This window comes from Muscardinus avellanarius, assembly GCF_963383645.1.
Source record: "Muscardinus avellanarius genome assembly, chromosome: 5".
NCBI lineage: Eukaryota > Metazoa > Chordata > Mammalia > Rodentia > Gliridae > Muscardinus > Muscardinus avellanarius.
The window spans coordinates 2,360,663-2,378,309 of NC_137790.1; the positions used below are offsets into that span (position 1 = coordinate 2,360,663).

Sequence of the window (17,647 nt, forward strand, 5' to 3'; positions counted from 1 at the left end):
TGTGTGTGTGTGTGTGTGTGTGTGTGGTTATGGAGTAGAGAAGTCACCTGGGGAAAGTTCCCAGCAGGAATTTCACCAGGACACACAGACCGTACAGTGACTGTGGGCCTGGCGTCCTTACCCCATAGCAGGGGATGAGCGCACATGGACGGACCCCACCTTGGCCCTCCTCTCTCCTGCTGGGCCATACAGCATAAAGCAGTTTGCTCTAGCCCTGCGGGACCACAGCGAGGGCCTGGAGCTTAAGTAGCCCGTTGTTTGGTGCCTCTGGGGACCTTCTGGCCCAGTAAAGAACCATGGTCCCTTCTTGAAAGGCTGGCTCTAAAGACAACGTGGGCAAAGGTGAACTCAACACACCTGTCGGGATGGGGCTGCGGTGCACACCTGTAACCCAGCTGCTCAGGAGGCCGAGGGAGGATTGCAAGTTTGAGACTGGCCTGGACAACTTAGCAAGCTTCTGTCTCAAAATAAAGAGGAGTGGGGGTGTGGCCCCTGGATCCAATCTCCAGTATCATTAAAAAGAAAATAAATCTGGCATGGTGGCACACGCTTGTAATCCCAGCATTTGGGAGGCTGAGACAGGAAGATGGCGGTTTGCAGCCAGCCTCGGCTACTTAGTGAGGCCCTTTGTAACTCAGTGAGACCCTGTTTCAAAGTAAAAGAATAAAAAATAAGCCGGGCATGGTGGCGCATGCTTAGAAACCCAGCATTTGGGAGGCTGACACAGGAGGATCCCGGTTCAAGGACAGCCTCAGCTACTTAGGCCCTTTGCAACTCAGTGAGACCCTGTTTCAAAATAAAGAATAAGGCTGAGGTGTAGCTTGGATTAGACTGCCCCTGGGTTGCATCCCGAGTACAAAAAAAAGGCTGGGGAGTCCTAGCAGGCGCTTGGCCACACCCAGCACGGAGCTCCACTGCCCACTGGCCACCCCTCCAGGTTGTCACAGTGACGCGCTAGGGTGTGCACCCGGGCAGAAGACAGGACAGGTCAGGGGGAGCTGCTGAGACCTGAGGTCACTGGTCCCTGATCTGGCAGGTCAGTTACAAGTCTCTCCACACATTTCTCCTGGGCTCCAGCTGTGTGGGGGCGGCCGCTTCCCATCCTGCACCTGGCTTCCTGGAGACCCTGTGACGCAGCCGGGGATGGGCAGCAGGGGGAGAAGCACGCAGGAGACCCCGTGACCCAGCAGTCCACTCTCCCCACACTTCTGCAGGAGCCTCGGACAGGGCCAGGAGGGGGCTGCGCTGGGCAAGGGTCCTCGCGCAGGTTGCCCGCACAGGCGCCAGAGCAGGACGGCATGGGAGTCAAGGCAGGTGGGGTGTCCACTCCAGGCTGGGTGGGCCGCCTACAGGGTCAGAAGAGCCCATGTGGGGTGAGGCCGCCAGGTAGGGTGCTGCGCCAGCCCAGGAACCTGGGCTACAGCAAGCCGGCATAGCAGGCCAGACTTCTGCCGGCAGAGCACGCAGCAGGAGGGACGGGTGGTGCCGGGTGACAGCAGTGGCCCCCAGGCAGAGGACACAAAGCCCGCAGGCCTGAAAGCCAACACCTTCGACAGTCAACCCTCCCGCCCACCGGTGTCAACTTGGAGTCAGGAACAAGGCTGTCATGTCTGTTTCCTGTGTGTCTCTTCTTGTCACAACTGTAACTGGGGATATTTAGGATGCATTCGTTTTGTTTAATAAGGTTTTTTGTTTAGTTTTTTTGCGGTACTAGGGATGGAACCAGGGGCATTCTACCTCCCAGCTACACCTCCAGCCCTATTTTTTATTATTTACTTTGAAACAGGGTCTGAGTTGCAAAGGGCCTAAGTAGCTGAGACTGTCTGTGAACTGCAATCCTCCTGTCTCAGCCTCCCAAATACTGGGATTACAAGCGTGTGCCACCACGTCTGGCTTGTAATAGTTTCTTAATTAGGTCAGACGTGGTGGCACACGCTTGTAATCCCCATGCTTGTGAGGCAGAGACGAGGATCGCGCATGTTCGAAGCCAGCCTCGCTGGCTTAAGAGACCCTATTTCTAAACAAAAATATAAAATAGGTCTGGGAGTGTAGCCCGGAGGTAGAAGGGTTTCCAGGAACCAGAGTACCACAACCACAAAAAAAAAAAAAAAAAAAAAAAAGTTTTTAAATTAGTTTTCCCAAAAAAGAAAAGAAAAAAAAAAAAGCCAAATTTGTGGTAAAAAAATTATTTGGAAAAAAAGAACTTAATCTGTATGGAACATGCAGACTTTTTTCTAAGCATTATTTCTCAATCATTCCAGTTAACAATTCACAAGAAATTTAAATAGTATTAGGTGCTATAAATCATATAGAGATTATCTACCTACCAACTTTTGGAACTGGGGATTGAACCCAGGGACATTCTATCTCCTAGCCATACCTCTAGCCCCTGTATATATATATTTTTCCATTTTTATTTTGAAACAGGATTTCAATGTACTGATGAGGCTGGCCTCAAACATGTGATCCTCTTGTTTCAACCTAAGTACTGAGATTACAAACAAGGGCCATCAGGCCCAGCTGGCACACACCTTTAATCCCAAGTACTGAGATGGGGTGGATCTCAGTTAGTGGCCAGCCCTAGCAACTTAATGAGGCCGTTTCAAAATTAAAACAGGCCAGACATGGTGGTGCACGCTTGTAATCCCAGCATTTGGGAGGCTAAAACAGAAAGATCGCAGTTCGCAGACAGCCTCAGCTACTTAGTGAGGCCCTTTGTATCTCAGTGAGACAGACCCTATTTCAAAATAAAAACTAGAGGATTTGTTTCTTTCTAAAATGTCAGGAGATTTATTCAACACTTGGAAGTTGTAGCATTTAGAAAAGTATTAAGAACTTCTCCAAGTAAAGTTAAGCTAGTTTTGGATGCTGGGTGGCTGCTTTGCCAAAGCCAATTAGTTATAAATGAACATAAATGATATACTAACGATTCTCTTTTTTATAGTAACTGGAGGTAGAACCCAGGGGCCTTTAACTCTGGGATCTACCCCCAGTTCTATTTTAGTTGAGTTTAATTTAATTTGGCGACCCTGTCACCAGCTTACAGGCAACACCATTGGCACCCCCGAGCTGTGTCTGTGCTACGGCGTCAGCACCGGGTAGGAGCCCTATCAACCAAAGGGCGCAGCCACTGTGGAAACCACATGACGCAGCAATCCAGCCCTGGACGTCCACCCAAACGGAAACGCGTCCATGCAAAGACCTCAACACATCACCATCAGCAGCATGTGGCTGGACCACGTAGCCTTTATTCACGGCCTCCCTGCGGCGCTGGTGACCAGCCGGACACCGGTGAAGCCTCAGTTCCTGACCAAGGCTGCCACACGCAGGAGCCCCCGAGGACACTGGCCCAGGTGCGGCCGCCCCTGGAGCCTGCAGCCACAGGCATCCATCCAGCGCTGTCTCCTCAGTGCTGAGAAGCCCACAAAGCGCCTGGCCACCTCCCCGGGCCTGGCCACCTCTCCAGGCCCGACCATATCAGTTCCTGCTCTTCGGTGGCCGCTGCCGCCTCCTCTTCAGCTTCCGGCCACTGACTACCTTTGCTCTGGCACCAGCTGGCTGCCAAGGCCTCCTCCTCTTCTCTTGGGCCCCTCTCTGGCCTCCAGTCTCTGTGTGCTCCTCAGGGCCGTTCCTGCTGCTCCTCTTCCTCTCCATTCCCGAGCTGGGGTCTGGACTACAGGCCTCCTCGCCTCCCCCTGCCAAAACAGCAAGGCCACAGGACCCGTCTCACCCACCTTGATCCTGTGACGGCAGGAGTCCGTGCATGGGGTGTGCACAGCCGCAGCAGCCAGCCAGAGGACCCACATCCAGTGTGGACTGCAAGTTCCAGGGCCATCTGCGCTCCTGACCCCGAGGAGCTAGGATATCAGGCCTCCGGAAAGACCAGCAGGAGGGCAGGTGGAGGAGCCCCCAAGGCCAAAGGGCAAGGGCAGGAGCAGGGGTGTGTGTGTGCAGGTCAATTCCCCTGGACTGAACCCAGGCTGCTCTACCTTTGAGCTTCATCCCCTGCCCTGCTTTTTTTGGTCGGTAGTGGGGATGGAACCCAGGGGCATTCTACCTCCGAGTGATCTATGTTATTATTTTAAAGCAGAATCTCACCGGGCATGGTGGTAAGCTTGTAATTCCAGCATTTGGGAAGCTGAGACAGGAGAATCGCAATTCAAGGACAGCCTCAGCTACTGAATGAGGCCCTCTGCAACTCAGTGAGACCCTGTTTCAAAATAAAGAATAAAAAGTAGGGCTGGGGAGGCAGACGTGCCCTGGACCAAAAAAGGAACGAGCCTCAGAGCCTGGGGCCAGGCCAGCACACATGTACAGCCCATGTGGAAGGAGCCTCAGCTAGCACAGAGCTCCCAGCCCCTTCCCTTTTACAATCAGGTCCTGCCCACTCCAGAGTAACCAGGCGGCCGACCCAGTGGTCCAAGCAGGCCGAGGGCAGTCCTCAGCAAGGACATCATGTGCCAATTGCACCCTGTGGCCTGAGGGCTCTGAGGGACAGCAGCCTCTGGCTGCAACTGAGGACAAGCATGGCCAAGCGGAAAGAAGGGTGGACGAAGCTCGGATCAGAGACGTGAGTGGGTCAGGAAGAGACCAAGCAGAGGAAGGTCACCCCATCAGAGAGGACAATCCTCAGGGCTTAGATAAGGAAGGGGGCGACAGTGAGGGCCCCAGGAGAGGGGACGGCGGGCACTGTGCCTGGAGGGGAGCGTGGAGAGGATGCCACAGGTGATCACAAACAAGGTGGGCGTCCCCTCCAGCCCTACCTCTCTTGTTCTTCAACCTGGCCTTGCGCAACTGCTTCCTGGTCCTCCGCTCCCGTCGCCCTCCCAGCAGACTCTTGTAGGCCTTTTCTGGAATTTCATCCTCGGGGAAGGTGCCTGAGAACCAATCAGGTGGCTGAGGGTGGGGGCTGAGGTGTCCCAGCACCCCCCCCACACACACACACAGTGCAAGGACCAGATGCAACTTGCTCAGCGACAACCACAGGTGAAATGGCAGTGCAGCCCACACTGCCCAGCTGGCAGCGGCTGGTGTGAAGGGCAATCCAGGTCTGTTCTCAAACAGGCTTACACTGAGTGGGGGTGCAGGGGAACTTGAGGGCAATGGAAAAACTCATGCTACGGTCAAACCCATCAAATGTGCTCAACGTTCACGCACTTGACCGTGTGGATTTTACCAAGAAAGACCGGACTTCCTTTTATGATGTGTGTGCTAGTTTTAGGGTGGGCTCTGGTATATGTGCGGATGGACTGACAGGCAAACTCAGTAGAACAAGGACAAAAAAAGTTCCTGGCCAGGCGTGGTGGCGCACGCTTGTAATCCCTGTACTTGGGAGGCGGAGACAGGAGGATGGAGCAGGTTTGAAGCCAGCTGCCCTGGCTTAAGAGACCCTGTTTCCAAAAATAAAAAAGTATAAAATAGGTCTGGGAGTGTAGCCTGGAGGTAGAAGGGCTTCCTGGAACCCCAGTACCAGTACCACCAAAAAAAAAAAAAAAAAAAAAATCCTCTCCAGGCGGTGGATTCACAGGCATCCGAGCAAAAAGTGCCAGGCTTCATGTCTGAACACTCTTAAAGTTCCCAGGAATAGCTGGCTTCTCTGAACACCCATCTGTGCCAACGCTGCAAAATGGAGTCGCTGCTGCCCAACTGGCAGTGAGCGTAGCACCACCTCCGGCCTCCCAGGACAGCACAGCGCCGGACATTCACGTCTGAGGATCAGTCAGCAAGCATGAGAGCCATAGAGATCAGCCTTCCCCCTCCCATGGACAGCCGCTGCAGACCACAAGTGCTGAGGGAACACAGACACCCCATGCCCACAACGTGGGGCCACGCAGGGCCACGTGGGGCCAGCCCAGTCCTCACCTCCAGCCAGGTCCTGAAATCTGAAAGAGCAAGACAGAGTGTCACCAGGCAGCCGCAGTCCTGCAGGAGGCTGCACCCAGACCCCCTTCAAAGCCAGGGCCAGCAGAGCCGGCACAGGCCCCCAGAACCTCCTGCTCTCGAGACACCCTGAGTGGGCTTCGAGGACCGCCATCTGGCCGAGGCCACTGCAGAGGCCAGCATGGAGGCTGCGAGGGCCTGCCGGACACCCAGGCTGCAGGGGCCTGCTGGACACCGAGGCACTTACTTCCGGATCACTTTGTAGAGGCGCTTCCTGTTCTGAGAGGGGGTGCTCTGCTGACTGGCCACTTCGAACAGTCTGTTGGCAAGGGCCTCGTAGTCAAACTGTTTCAAAAAGAGCCCAGGGAGGCTGGGTCAGTAGCTTCCCGTGGCTGAGCATTAAAGCCCCTCGGCTGGGGAAGCGCTCAGGCCGACAGGTGGGTCCTCTGGGGGTGGCAGCCACCAGCCAGCTACGCTGGCCATCCACAGCCTGCTCTGGGGCAGCGCCCTGGCGGCCAGCCCTTCCTGCAGCCCACCTGCAGCCCACGTTCTCCAGCAGCCACCTGACAAGCACCACAACGCCGGGAAGAAAAGGCTGATGCTTTTAAATAACCTGACACATCCAAAATCCTACTAGCTTGACAAGCAGCCAGTTAAAGTCCTGTTACATTTACAACTTGCCTAGGTCACTGAGCCTACCTGCAGAGCTCTGGCTTGTGGGATGACCCAGGGTGACCACAGGGCAGCCCAGCAACTATGGCGTAGGGATTGTGTGGGGTGAAGCCGGCCTGGGCCTGCCTCTGCACGGCCCTCCAGACCCTGGCCAGCCCGCTCAACAACCCCGCCTCTGCAGACAGCAGGCCCGCCACCTGTCCCTTCCCTAAGCCAGCCTCCATGAAGGCTGGCCTGCATGTGCACAGCACGCCCTCCCGAGTCAGCAGAGAAATAGGACAGCAAGGCCGGCGCAGAGCCAGCCCAGCTGCCCCGCCGCCCACCTGGAGGACAGGTCCACCGCCGCTGTCTGCAGCCTGCTCCTCGTCCGTCGCAGGGTCGCCCCCGTGGATGGAGGCTGAAACAAAGGGACATTGTGAACTCAAAGCCACACCCTGTGTGCACAGGCCCCCTCCTCCCACCCAGGTGACAGCAGAGGCCCAGCCAGGCTGCGGAGGCGCTCAGGGTGGTCACCGAGGGAAAGAAGGGCAGCCGCTGGATACCCCATCCTCTCAACACAAAGCATGACGTTGCGTGTGCAGCTTCCTACAGGGTAAGTCAGTGACCACAGCATCGAATGAAGGCAGGACAGGCTGGACGCCACTGCTGCCCGACACCACGGGCTGTCCCAAGCCCTTTAAGGGAGAGCCATAAGCGGCGCCTTCCGTCCTGTCCTGGAGTGGGGCAGGAATGGTAAGTAGCGGGGAAGCGATTTCAATGTTATTCTTTTGGTACTGCGGAGGAGCCCAGGGGGGCTCTACCTCCAAACTACACCTCATAGCCCTTTTTATTTTGAAATAGGATCTTAATAAGATACAGTGGCCGGGCATTGTGGCACAAGCTTGTAATATCAGCATTTGGGAGGCTGAGATAGTAGAACCACAGGTTCACGGCCAGCCTCAGCTACTCAGTGAGGCCCTCTGCAACTGTGAGACTGTTTCAAAAAATAAAGAGTAAAAGTAGGGCTGGGGGTATAGCTTGGAGGTAGAACGTCCCAGGGTTCCATCCTAGTAAACACACACACACACACACACACACACACACACACGCGCGTGCGCGCGCGCACAGTTACAGTGCCTGGGCCTTTCCTCCTCTCAACCTCCCACGTACTGGGACTCCAGGTGTGCACCAGAGGCTGGTTTGGAGAAGCAAGTGATACGAGGTGGAGAAAGCCAGCATGACGCAGCGAACAGGCCGGACTGGGACACAGGAGGCCAGGACACTGAGGGTAAGTAAGGTGGGCAGAGACCCGGGTGACAGGGCACTGGGTGGGTCCCGGGGGACACGCGGCCCTAGACGGGCGCATCTAGGGAGTAGAGCAGAGGGGCCGCGAGGAGTGGGACAGAGCGAGCGCCAGGGGACACAGGTAAGGAGCGCAAAAAGGGCTTCTTGTTTCCAAAGCTCGCTCTGGCTGCCACCTACGAGGGATTTGGAGGGTGCAGCAGAATCAAGGGGACAACTAGAGGACAGCTGAAGCGACCCTGCATGTGATCGGTGGGTGGCTCAGATGGGGAGCCACTTCGGCACGGCAGTCCTCACCTGTAGATGGCCTCCTGGACAGCGGGTCCCGGTCATGCTCGCCCTCCGACACCTCGTCACTGTCGCTGTCCCCCCCCTCCTCCTCCTGTGCGTCCAACTCATTCATCAGGTCTTCTATGGCCAGCGGGGCCTGCTCCACGATCTCCTCAAGGATGCCTCGTGTGATGTTATGCAAAACCAAGGAACTGAAGGGCACAGGGAGGCAGAAGGCTGCTGGAGCAGGCGCTGCGGCAGCGCCCACCGCCTCACCCCAGCCACTCCCAGTGGTTCTGCAGCCCCGAGGCCGTGCCACCCATGAGTGAGTGGGAAAAGGCCTGCCTCACTCACTCCTCAGTGCAAGCCGCGATCTTGCAGAAGGGCTCAATGAACCGCAGGTTCTGCTCAGCCGTGAGCTGCGGGGAAAGCAAGGAGTGGCTCGATCCTGCCCACGCACACGCAGGCGCACAGCAGCTCAGTCCTGCACACGCACACGCACGCACACAGCAGCTGAGTCCTGCACACGCACACGCACAGCAGCTGAGTCCTGCCTACGCACACGCAGGCGCACAGCAGCTCAGTCCTGCCCATGCACACGCAGGCGCACACACAGCAGCTGAGACCTGCACACGCACACGCAGGCGCACAGCAGCTCAGTCCTGCCCATGCACACGCAGGCGCACACACTGCAGCTCAGTCCTGCACACGCACACGCAGGCGCACAGCAGCTCAGTCCTGCCCATGCACATGCAGGCGCACACACTGCAGCTCAGTCCTGCACACGCACAGCAGCTGAGTCCTGCCCACGCACACTCAGGCACACAGCAGCTAAGTCCTGCACACACAGGCACACACACAGCAGCTGAGTCCTGCACATGCACACGCAGGCACACAGCAGCTGAGTCCTGCACACGCACACGCACAGCAGCTGAGTCCTGCACACGCACACACAGGCGCACAGCAGCTGAGTCCTGCACACGCACGCACACAGCAGCTCAGTCTTGCACATGCACACAGCAGCTCAGTCCTGCACACGCACACGCAGGCACACACACAGCAGCTCAGTCCTGCACACACACAGCTCAGTCCTGCACACGCACACGCAGCAGCTCAGCCCTGCACACGCACACGCACACAGCAGCTCAGCCCTGCACACGCACACGCGCCAAGCTCAGCTGCTGGTGGCCCCAGCCTCACCTCGGTAGCGCCCACTTTGGTGAGCTCCTCCAGGAAGGTCTCGATGAAGTGGCTCTTCACCCCATTGGGGGCCTGGCTGCTGGGGTGCAGGATCTCAGTGGTGAGCAGCTCCAGCAGCTGCTCAACCTGTCTGAGGACAGAGGCAAATTCAGCAGCCGCCAAGCGGCCAAGGGTCAGTGATGCCCTGCTCTCTCCCAAATGTGAGCTCTAGCGGGACACGGGCAGGCAGGGCCACCTTCTCCATCCACAGGGAAAAGCCAGGGACCCCAGGTCAGCACAGCAACCAATGGCGTGGGTCTGGATCGCAGCTACAAACCAACAGCAAACACGCAGGCCCGGGGCTCCCTGTCCTCAAGAAGCAAGTGCCCAGCCTGGCTGGGACATGGCCCGCTGTCATCCCGCAGGCTCCCTCGGGAAGACACAGCAGGACAAAGGCTCGTACAGGCATGTGGGTTTCATGATCTCATGGGCTCGGACCCTGGGACCAAAGAGCCCAGAGAGCACAGCCCCACCCTGGGGTCTGCGGTGCAGATCCCCAAACATGGACTTGCAGAAACTGCAGGCACAGCGGCAAATGCCTAGCATCCCAATACAGAACCACAGGTTCAAGGCCAGCCTCAGCAACCTAACAAGACCCTGTTTCAAAATAAAAAATAAAACGGAGCCCCCTCAATGATTCCAGTGCACAGAATCACTGCTACAGGAAGGAAAATGACACTCTACCAGGCTCAGGGGAAAGGGGACAGCTGAGGGCAGGTGCAAAGCCAAGAGGCGCCCAGAGGGAGCCTGATGCAGCCATGGCAACCGCGCTAGAGAAACCAAGCCGGCCCTGGGGCGGGCCAAAGGAGCTCGCTCGACTGCGAACTCATACAGCGTCCCAAGGAAGGGCATCAAGACAAGGTGGTCCTTCAACATCAACTTGGCATCGTGAGCCAGCGGATCTGTCCAGGGTAATCACACCACCAAGTCCTGATGAGTGACAAACCCCGGCCTCAACGTCCGCACTGGGGATTTAAGGAGAGAATCACTCAAAAGCAGAGAAATCACTACAGCCCGCCTCCCGCCAACTATTTCCATAAAGGAAGAAGGGTGTGGCGGGCTCTGTTCACTTTGTACTCGAGGGCAGCACGCTGGAGCCTCTGGTCTAACACTGCCCACCGACAGCTGGGCAGTGGCGTGGGTATCCAGACCCTTGAAATCAACTCCTTTGGCGCACACTCAAGGCAGGAGGATCTTAAGTTTGAGGCCTGCCTGGGCAAGAAACTCCATCTCAAAATAAAATAAAAAGGGCTAGGGAAGTGGCTCAGTTGTCAAGCACCCCTGGGTTCAGTTCCTAATGCTGAAAGGGAAAAAAAAAAAAAAGAAAACAGAAACCTGCTCTGTGTTGTAGAGCTCAGCAAACCCACAGCCCAAGCGTGGCCATGAAGCCACAGGTGACCCGGGACCACGGGTGGGGAGCAGGACCCAGGCAGGGCGGAAGCCCCACCACGAGGAAGACCGAGTGAGACAGAACACGGCCGCACCTCAGCACTGTTGTGAAGTGAGCCCGCTGGTGATCAGAGCACTTTTCACGCTGGGACAATGACCAGGGGTGAGAGCTGAACCCACCCTGCTCCGCAGGGCCTGTGACTAGCGGACTCAATTTTGATTCATAGAATTGGCCCTCTCAGCTCAGAGGAAATGATGTCATTTCCATGACAGCCATACTACGGGGACCATTTGTAATTGTTTTTGGTGTGTGATAGTAGGGATTGAACCCAGGCCATTCTACCTCTGAGCTACCATCCCAGCTCTAGTTTATTTTTTATTTGGAAATGGGGTCATAGTAAGTTGTGGAGAGCCTCATTAAACTGCTGAGGCTGGTGCCTCCCAAGTATGGGATTAAGAGGTGTGCGCCACCATGCTTGGCCCTTTTTTTTATTGGGGGGGGGGGAATGAACTCAGGGGAATCTACCTCTAAACTACGTCTCCAGCCCTATGTTTTACCTTTTAAAAAATTTTTGTGGTACTAGAGATGGAACTCAGGGACAGTGTACCTCAGAGCACACCCCCATCCCTATTTTTTAGTCTTTTGTTATTTTTTTGAAACACGGTCTGAGTTGCAAAGTGCCTCGCTAAGTAGCTGAGGCTGTCCGAGAACTGTGATCCTCTGGTCTCTGCCTCCCGAATGCTGGGATTACAAGTGTGTACCACGATGCCCAGCTTTACCTTTTACTTTGAAACACAGTCTCACTAAGGTACAGAGGGTCTCACTAAGTAGCTGAGGTTGGCCGCGAACCTGCAATCCTCCTGTCTCAGCCTCTCAAGTATTGGGATTATAAGTGTGTACCATTATACTGAGCCTCGGCTCCATTTTTAATTTTTAAAAATACCTTCATTTGGCCAGGTGTGGTGGCGCACACTTGTAATCCCCGCGCTTGGGAGGCGGAGACAGGAGGATCACGCTGGTTCGGAGCCAGCCTCGCTGGCTTAAGAGACCCTGTTTCCACATAAAATAATTAAAAAATAGGTTTGGGAGTGTAGCCCGTGGGAGTGTAGCCCGGAGGTAGAAGGGCTTCCAGGAACCCCAGTACCACCAAAAACAAAACAAAAAAATAAAAAAAAAACCAAACCTTCATTTGTACTTGGGAATTTGAGAACAGAAGATTGTGGGTTGAAAGCCACAGAAACCCTGTTTCCAAATACAAAGTAAAATGGGCTGGGGGATGTAGCTCGGAGGTACAATGTCATCCCTGGGTTCAATCCCCACTGCCCCCCCACACACACACGCACACACTCTCACACCCTCACTCTTCTGTCTTCACTCTCAGCACTATCAGGGTGCCCATCGATGGAAAGACTAACATCTCTTTACGACAGAATGATTAGAGAAACTCGGGATCCCATCCCCAGGGACAGGCTGAGCGTGCATGACCCCACCCCAACCTCGCTGAGGACGGGACTCCGGGGACACAGTGCAGACCAACCTTTCTTCCCATCCCTGTGTTTTCACGGCCTTCAGGGACTCATTCAGGACCATCCGCATGAGCTAGACAGAAAGGAGCCGCAGATTAGAGGAAACGGCTCGGATGCCCGGCCTCCCTCCTCTGACACTGGCCTCCCGGCAAGGCCCCGGCCACGGGATCGCTGCTGCGCCAGAATTCTTGAGATCACCTGGAGCAAACTACAGGACGGCCACCAGGGTGAGGACTGGGCAAAAGCAGAGCCCCTCCCGGGGCAAAGCCCAGCAGAGCCGGGTCAGAAGCGGGCAGGGCGTCCCTGAGTCCCGCAAGGCCTCCGCTCCCATCAGCGGGAGCAGGCCGTGGTCCCCGCTCAGGGACGCACCATCAAGGTGAGAGGCAGCCAGCACGCCAGTGGCGCCCCTCCCCACCGCCAAGGCTGCTTGTAGCCTTGGGACCTTAGCACAACGTGGCCCTGGGATCCAGGTCACAGAGAAAAGCAACCGGGGCACATGGACCAAGAGCCTCTCTGCAGAGCTCACACCAGCAGCTGGCCGCGCCTCCCCACGGTGCACCATGAGACTAGCTCCTGCAGCGGGCTCGGCCACTGGACTCAGTCACGGGGGCCAGGAGGGATGCTTGGACTCATCACACCTTAGCCCAAAACGCCTCAGCACGGCGGCCCACACAGAACTGCCCGGTCCCACAGACCTGCATCCTGCAACAGGCAGCCCTGGCCCAGGCCTCCCCACGCCCACAGCGCCTCAGCGGCCGCCCCTCCCTCTCTGAGCGTCTCCACCGCTCGCACTGTCCACACGGGCTGGAGCAGGCCACCGAGCTTGAGGGGAGGGAGGCGGTGGCAGAACAGGGCCTAGGCACCCAGCCTGGCGGACGTGAACCTCACTTCTCGCCTGCCTCTCGCCAGGAGGGCCACACTCAGCTCCTTCTCAATCATTAGTTCACCTCGGTGGCTTCAGGATTCTTCACCCACAGCTAAGCCTCCAAGGCGAGGCACAAACGCTCAGGATCCTGAAAGTCCTTGGAGTGCCCCAGCCTGCCTGGCTGAGGTCCAAGCTGCACACACAGGGCCGAGAGGGCGCAGGCCAGCACCGGCTGGGAAAGCGCGTCCTCCTTACCAGGTAGAACTTGTCCAGGCGCAATCTGTCGATGCCTGCCCACTCCCGGTTCATGGTCTGCCAGAACGTCTGCAGGAACAGGTGCTCTAAGGGGAAAGAGCCCACGTAAATGCCAGAACCAGAGGGACTCGGATCCACTGTGGGAGGGCCAGGAGGGGAGAGAAGCTCCCCGCTCAGAAGCCACACGCTTGCAGCCTCTGGGCCCCTCACCGTGTGCCGAGCCAGGGCTCTCGGGCAACAAGAAACACAGAACAGCTCAGGCTAAACCAAGACCACGTTCTCCAAAGGCAGGCGCAGAGAGGGTGGCGGGCAGAGGGGCTGCTCAGCCCGGCCTCCCAGGAGGCGCCACTGAGCAGCACTGTCCGGATGCTCGGTGTTCATCCCACTGGGCCCATAAGCCTAATCGGCTATGGAACCCTACTGATGCCAGCAAGTCACACACAGCATTTAAGGGGCTCAACCGTGCCCCCCAAAACCCCCGCGCCCCAGGCTGAACAAGACACAGGGTCTTTGTATAGTAATTAGGGTAAAATAGGGCCACTAGGGTGGGCTGGCGTCCCTGTAAGAAGAGATCGGGACACTAGCACCAACAGGGTGAACCAAGTGAGGACAAGGGCAGAAGACGCCGTCTGCAAATCAAGGCGGAGGCCTGGAAGGAGCAGTCTGGCTCGCACCTCGGGCTCGGGACACAGGGAAACCAGTCTCCCACTATAGAGTCTCTGCGACTGCTGAGGCTGGCCAGAGGCTGTCACGGGGCCCGTGTCACTAAATCACACAGTGCTCACCAAGTAAGCACTTAGGTAAGGCGCTGAACACAGTGACCGCCCCACAGTTCTTGGAAAAAATAGACTAAAGGTGTAGCTCGAAGGGAGAATGCTCCCGAGTTCAACCCCCTGTACCACACACACACAAAAACCCCACAAAGATGAAGAACCCAGGCTCTTTCACTCTTGTGCGAGTCTCCTTGCAAAAATGGGTTCAGGTTGAGCGCTTAGCTATGCTCCACACACAGGCGCACTCCAAAGCTGCCTCGCTCTCACTCCAGATTTTTTTTGGGGTGGTTCTAGAGATGGAACCCAGGGGCATTTGACCTCAAGCTATATCCCCTGCCCTATTTTTTATTCTTTATTTTGAAACAGGGCCTCACTAGGTAGCTGAGGCTGTCTGCAAACTGAGATCCTCCAGTCTCAGCCTCCCGAATACTGGGATTACAGCGTGCTCCGCCATGCCTGACTTCACTCCAGATTTTAGAAAACATTTCTGTGTCCGGAGGCTTTGATCTCAGTGACTTTGGCATTTGAGTGGGCTTAGCTACAGCAGTGTACTCACGTGCCTCTGTGGTCTGGAAAGCATGGATGAGCTGGGAAATGGTTCTTCCTAGATCCTCCTGTGTAAGGAGAAAAAACATCCTCAGCCCCTGAAGCACTGGGCTAATGACAGCAAGCCCCGCACACTCACATGTCCCCTCCTCACTGAACTGGCTTCCAGTGCTCTCCAGATGTGCAGGTCCCTACCCACAACGTGCAAGGCCACCTCTGTGAACCGAGGCCCACAGCTGAGGCTGTCCGCAAACCCATGATCCTCCTGTCTCAGCCTCCATGCTGGGATTACAAGCGTGTGCCACCACACCTGGCTCCCAGGTGATTTTTGAGGAGCAAACAATTGATAAATTAGAGTACCACTGTTCCGAAAGGCCAGCAGGAAAATCCTTGTTTCAGAAGACCTGCCTTAGAGCCAGGCGTGGTGGTGCAAGCTTGTAATCCCAGCATTTGGGAGGCTGAGACCAGAGGATCGCAGTTCGTGGACAGTCTCAGCTACTTAGTGAGGTTCTCTGCAACTCAGTGAGACCCTGTTTCAAAATAAAGAATAAAAAATAGGGCAGGAGGGTGTAGCTCAGAGGTCGAATGCCCCTGGGTTCCATCCCCAGACCCGCAAAAAAAACAAAAAACAAAACAAAACAAACAAAACAAAACCCCTGCCTTCTACGCCTTAAATTCCATCATTTCAGAGCCAGGCATGGTGGTCTGTAATCCCAGTCCTTGGGAAGCTGAGACAGGAGGATCAAAAGTTTGTGGCCAGCCTCAGCTACTTAGTGAAGCCCTCTGCAACTTAGTGAGACCCCTGTTTCAAAAATAAAGAATAAAAAACTGGGCATGGTGGCACACACTTGTAATCCCAGCACTTGGGAAGCCGAGTCAGGAGGATCACAGTTCGCAGACAGCCTCAGCTACTTAGTTGAGGCCCTTGCCAACTCAGTGAGACCCTGTTTCAAAATAAAGAATAACATAGGGCTGGAGGTGTAGCTCGGAGGTAGAATGCCCCTGGGTTTCACATCCCCAGTACCACAATAAATAAATAAATAAATAAATAAATAAATAAATAAATAGAAAAGAAAGCTAGGGTCGGGGTGTCACTCAGAGGTAGAATGCCCCTGGGTTTCATCTCCAATACGGAAAAAAAAAAAAAAGGAAGAAAATCATCATCATCATTTTAGCACTGGGGACAAGCAACTGAAAAAACCATGCCTGTCCTCTGCAAGGCCAGCGCCACGAACCACAGGCTGGCCCCTCCCGCCATATACAATAAAGCATCCAGCCAACACAGCTTCACACAATCTCTTCCGCCTTATTAGAATGGGGTCCACACGTGCCCGCCCTCCCACCATCAGGCTACCTTCCCAGTCATCACCTGTAGGAGTGGCTTGTCCTGCATCCACATGCAGTAAAACAGTCCTTTCCAAATCTTCAGCAGCTCATCGTGTGTAAAACCACCTGCATCAGAAGAGCAGCATCCTCAACCTAAGCTTATGGTGCTGTGGCTATGCTGTGACTGCCTCGACCGGTCCACTCTATCGTCAAGGCGACTGGAGAGCGGCGGGGGGTCTCCTCTAGGTAACTATATGCACGCATTCAACACTTACTGAGACCCTACAGGAAACAGACAGGGTACCCCTTCGGGAGACTCAAAATCTGCTCCCAACCTTCCTGAGTAGATCGTGGGCCCCCGTTCCATTTACTGGTGCCAGTTCATGCAGTATTACATGAAGGAGTCGTGTACTTTTCTGCGTCTGGCCTCAGACACTGAGAAGAAAATAACTCAGTCGTCAGGACCAGCAAGGGAGGCTAAGCAACACACTCTCGGAGGACGTACGCCCCAGGCCTGGAGCAGAGGTGGCGGGCCCACCCCCGGCTTCTGAGCGGCAGGCCCGCGGCCCTGCACTTCCAAAGCCCCGGAGATGCCGACGCAGGGCGGGAACGCGAGCAAAGCCGCAGGCCCAGCGAGGAGCGAGGAGGCGCGTCCTCCGCCCGGCCGAGGGCCCGCCCGCCCGCCCGGCCGGCCACTGCCCGGGGCGCGGCCCACGTGGCGGGGCGCGTACCTGCGGCCGGCCGGGTGCGGGCCACGATGTACTTGCGCAGCCTCCGCACCGCGCGGTCCCGGGTCGCCTGCTCGTTCCCCGCCAGGCGCTGCGCCAGCTGGACCTCGGGCGGGAGCTGGGCGCGCGGACCCATGGCGACCGCACCGGGCCGGGAAACGCGCGCCGGGCTCCGAGCGGCGGCGCGCGCGTGACGTCACCGCGCCGGCGTCCCTGCCCCGCCCCGCGGCGGCGCGCGCGTACGTCATCCTCCCGCGACGACCCGGGCCGCACGCCCGCGCCGCGCACAGGCCGGAGCGCGCCATCGCAGCCGCCGGGCCGGCCGGGCACCGCGGGGCCGGGGGCCTCCGGGAGGGCGGCGCTCGCTCCGCGCCCCTCCACGCCGCGGAGGGCGGCCATCACCCCGGGCGCCGCCCAGGCCCCGAGGCCTCAGCCCGCGACTCTGGCGGGACAGCACCGCGGCTCGGGACGGCGTCCTGAGCCCTTCAGGCGTCCCGAGCCGGCGTGGTGGGCACGCTGGTGATCCCCGCGCTTGGGAGCCTGAGACAGGAGGATCGCAGGTTCGAAGCCAGCCTCAGCTACTGAGTGAGGCTCTCAGCAACTGAGTGAGACCCTGTTTCCAAATAAAGTATAAAATAGGTCTGGGAGTGTCGCCCGGAGGTAGAAAAGCCCCTGGTCCCCCCCCTCCCAGTACCACAAAAAAAAAAAAAAAAGAAAGAAAGAAAAGAAAAAAATGAAAGAAAGTTCACGTCGTTGCCGGGCGTGGTGCACGCTTGTGATCCCAGCATTCGGGAGGCTGGGACAGGATGATCACAGGTTCAAGGACAGTCTCAGATATTTAGTGAGGCCCTCTGCAACTCAGTGAGACCCTGTTTCAAAATAAAGAATAAAAGATA

General features: G+C 56.6%; 1 protein-coding gene across 1 annotated transcript; it reads right to left on the reverse strand.

Moving 5' to 3' along the window:
- Positions 1-3,477: 3,477 nt before the first annotated feature.
- On the reverse strand, positions 3,478-16,887 carry RRP1 (ribosomal RNA processing 1; the record flags this gene model as incomplete). Its single annotated transcript, XM_080696047.1, has 15 exons — positions 3,478-3,695; positions 4,764-4,877; positions 5,863-5,882; positions 6,128-6,225; positions 6,876-6,949; positions 7,142-7,265; positions 7,702-7,790; positions 8,131-8,315; positions 8,458-8,522; positions 9,304-9,433; positions 12,270-12,331; positions 13,379-13,464; positions 14,708-14,765; positions 16,067-16,149; positions 16,755-16,887. 15 exons carry the CDS (start codon positions 16,885-16,887, stop codon positions 3,478-3,480), a joined length of 1,539 nt encoding a protein of 512 aa, XP_080552173.1.
- Positions 16,888-17,647: the final 760 nt, after the last annotated feature.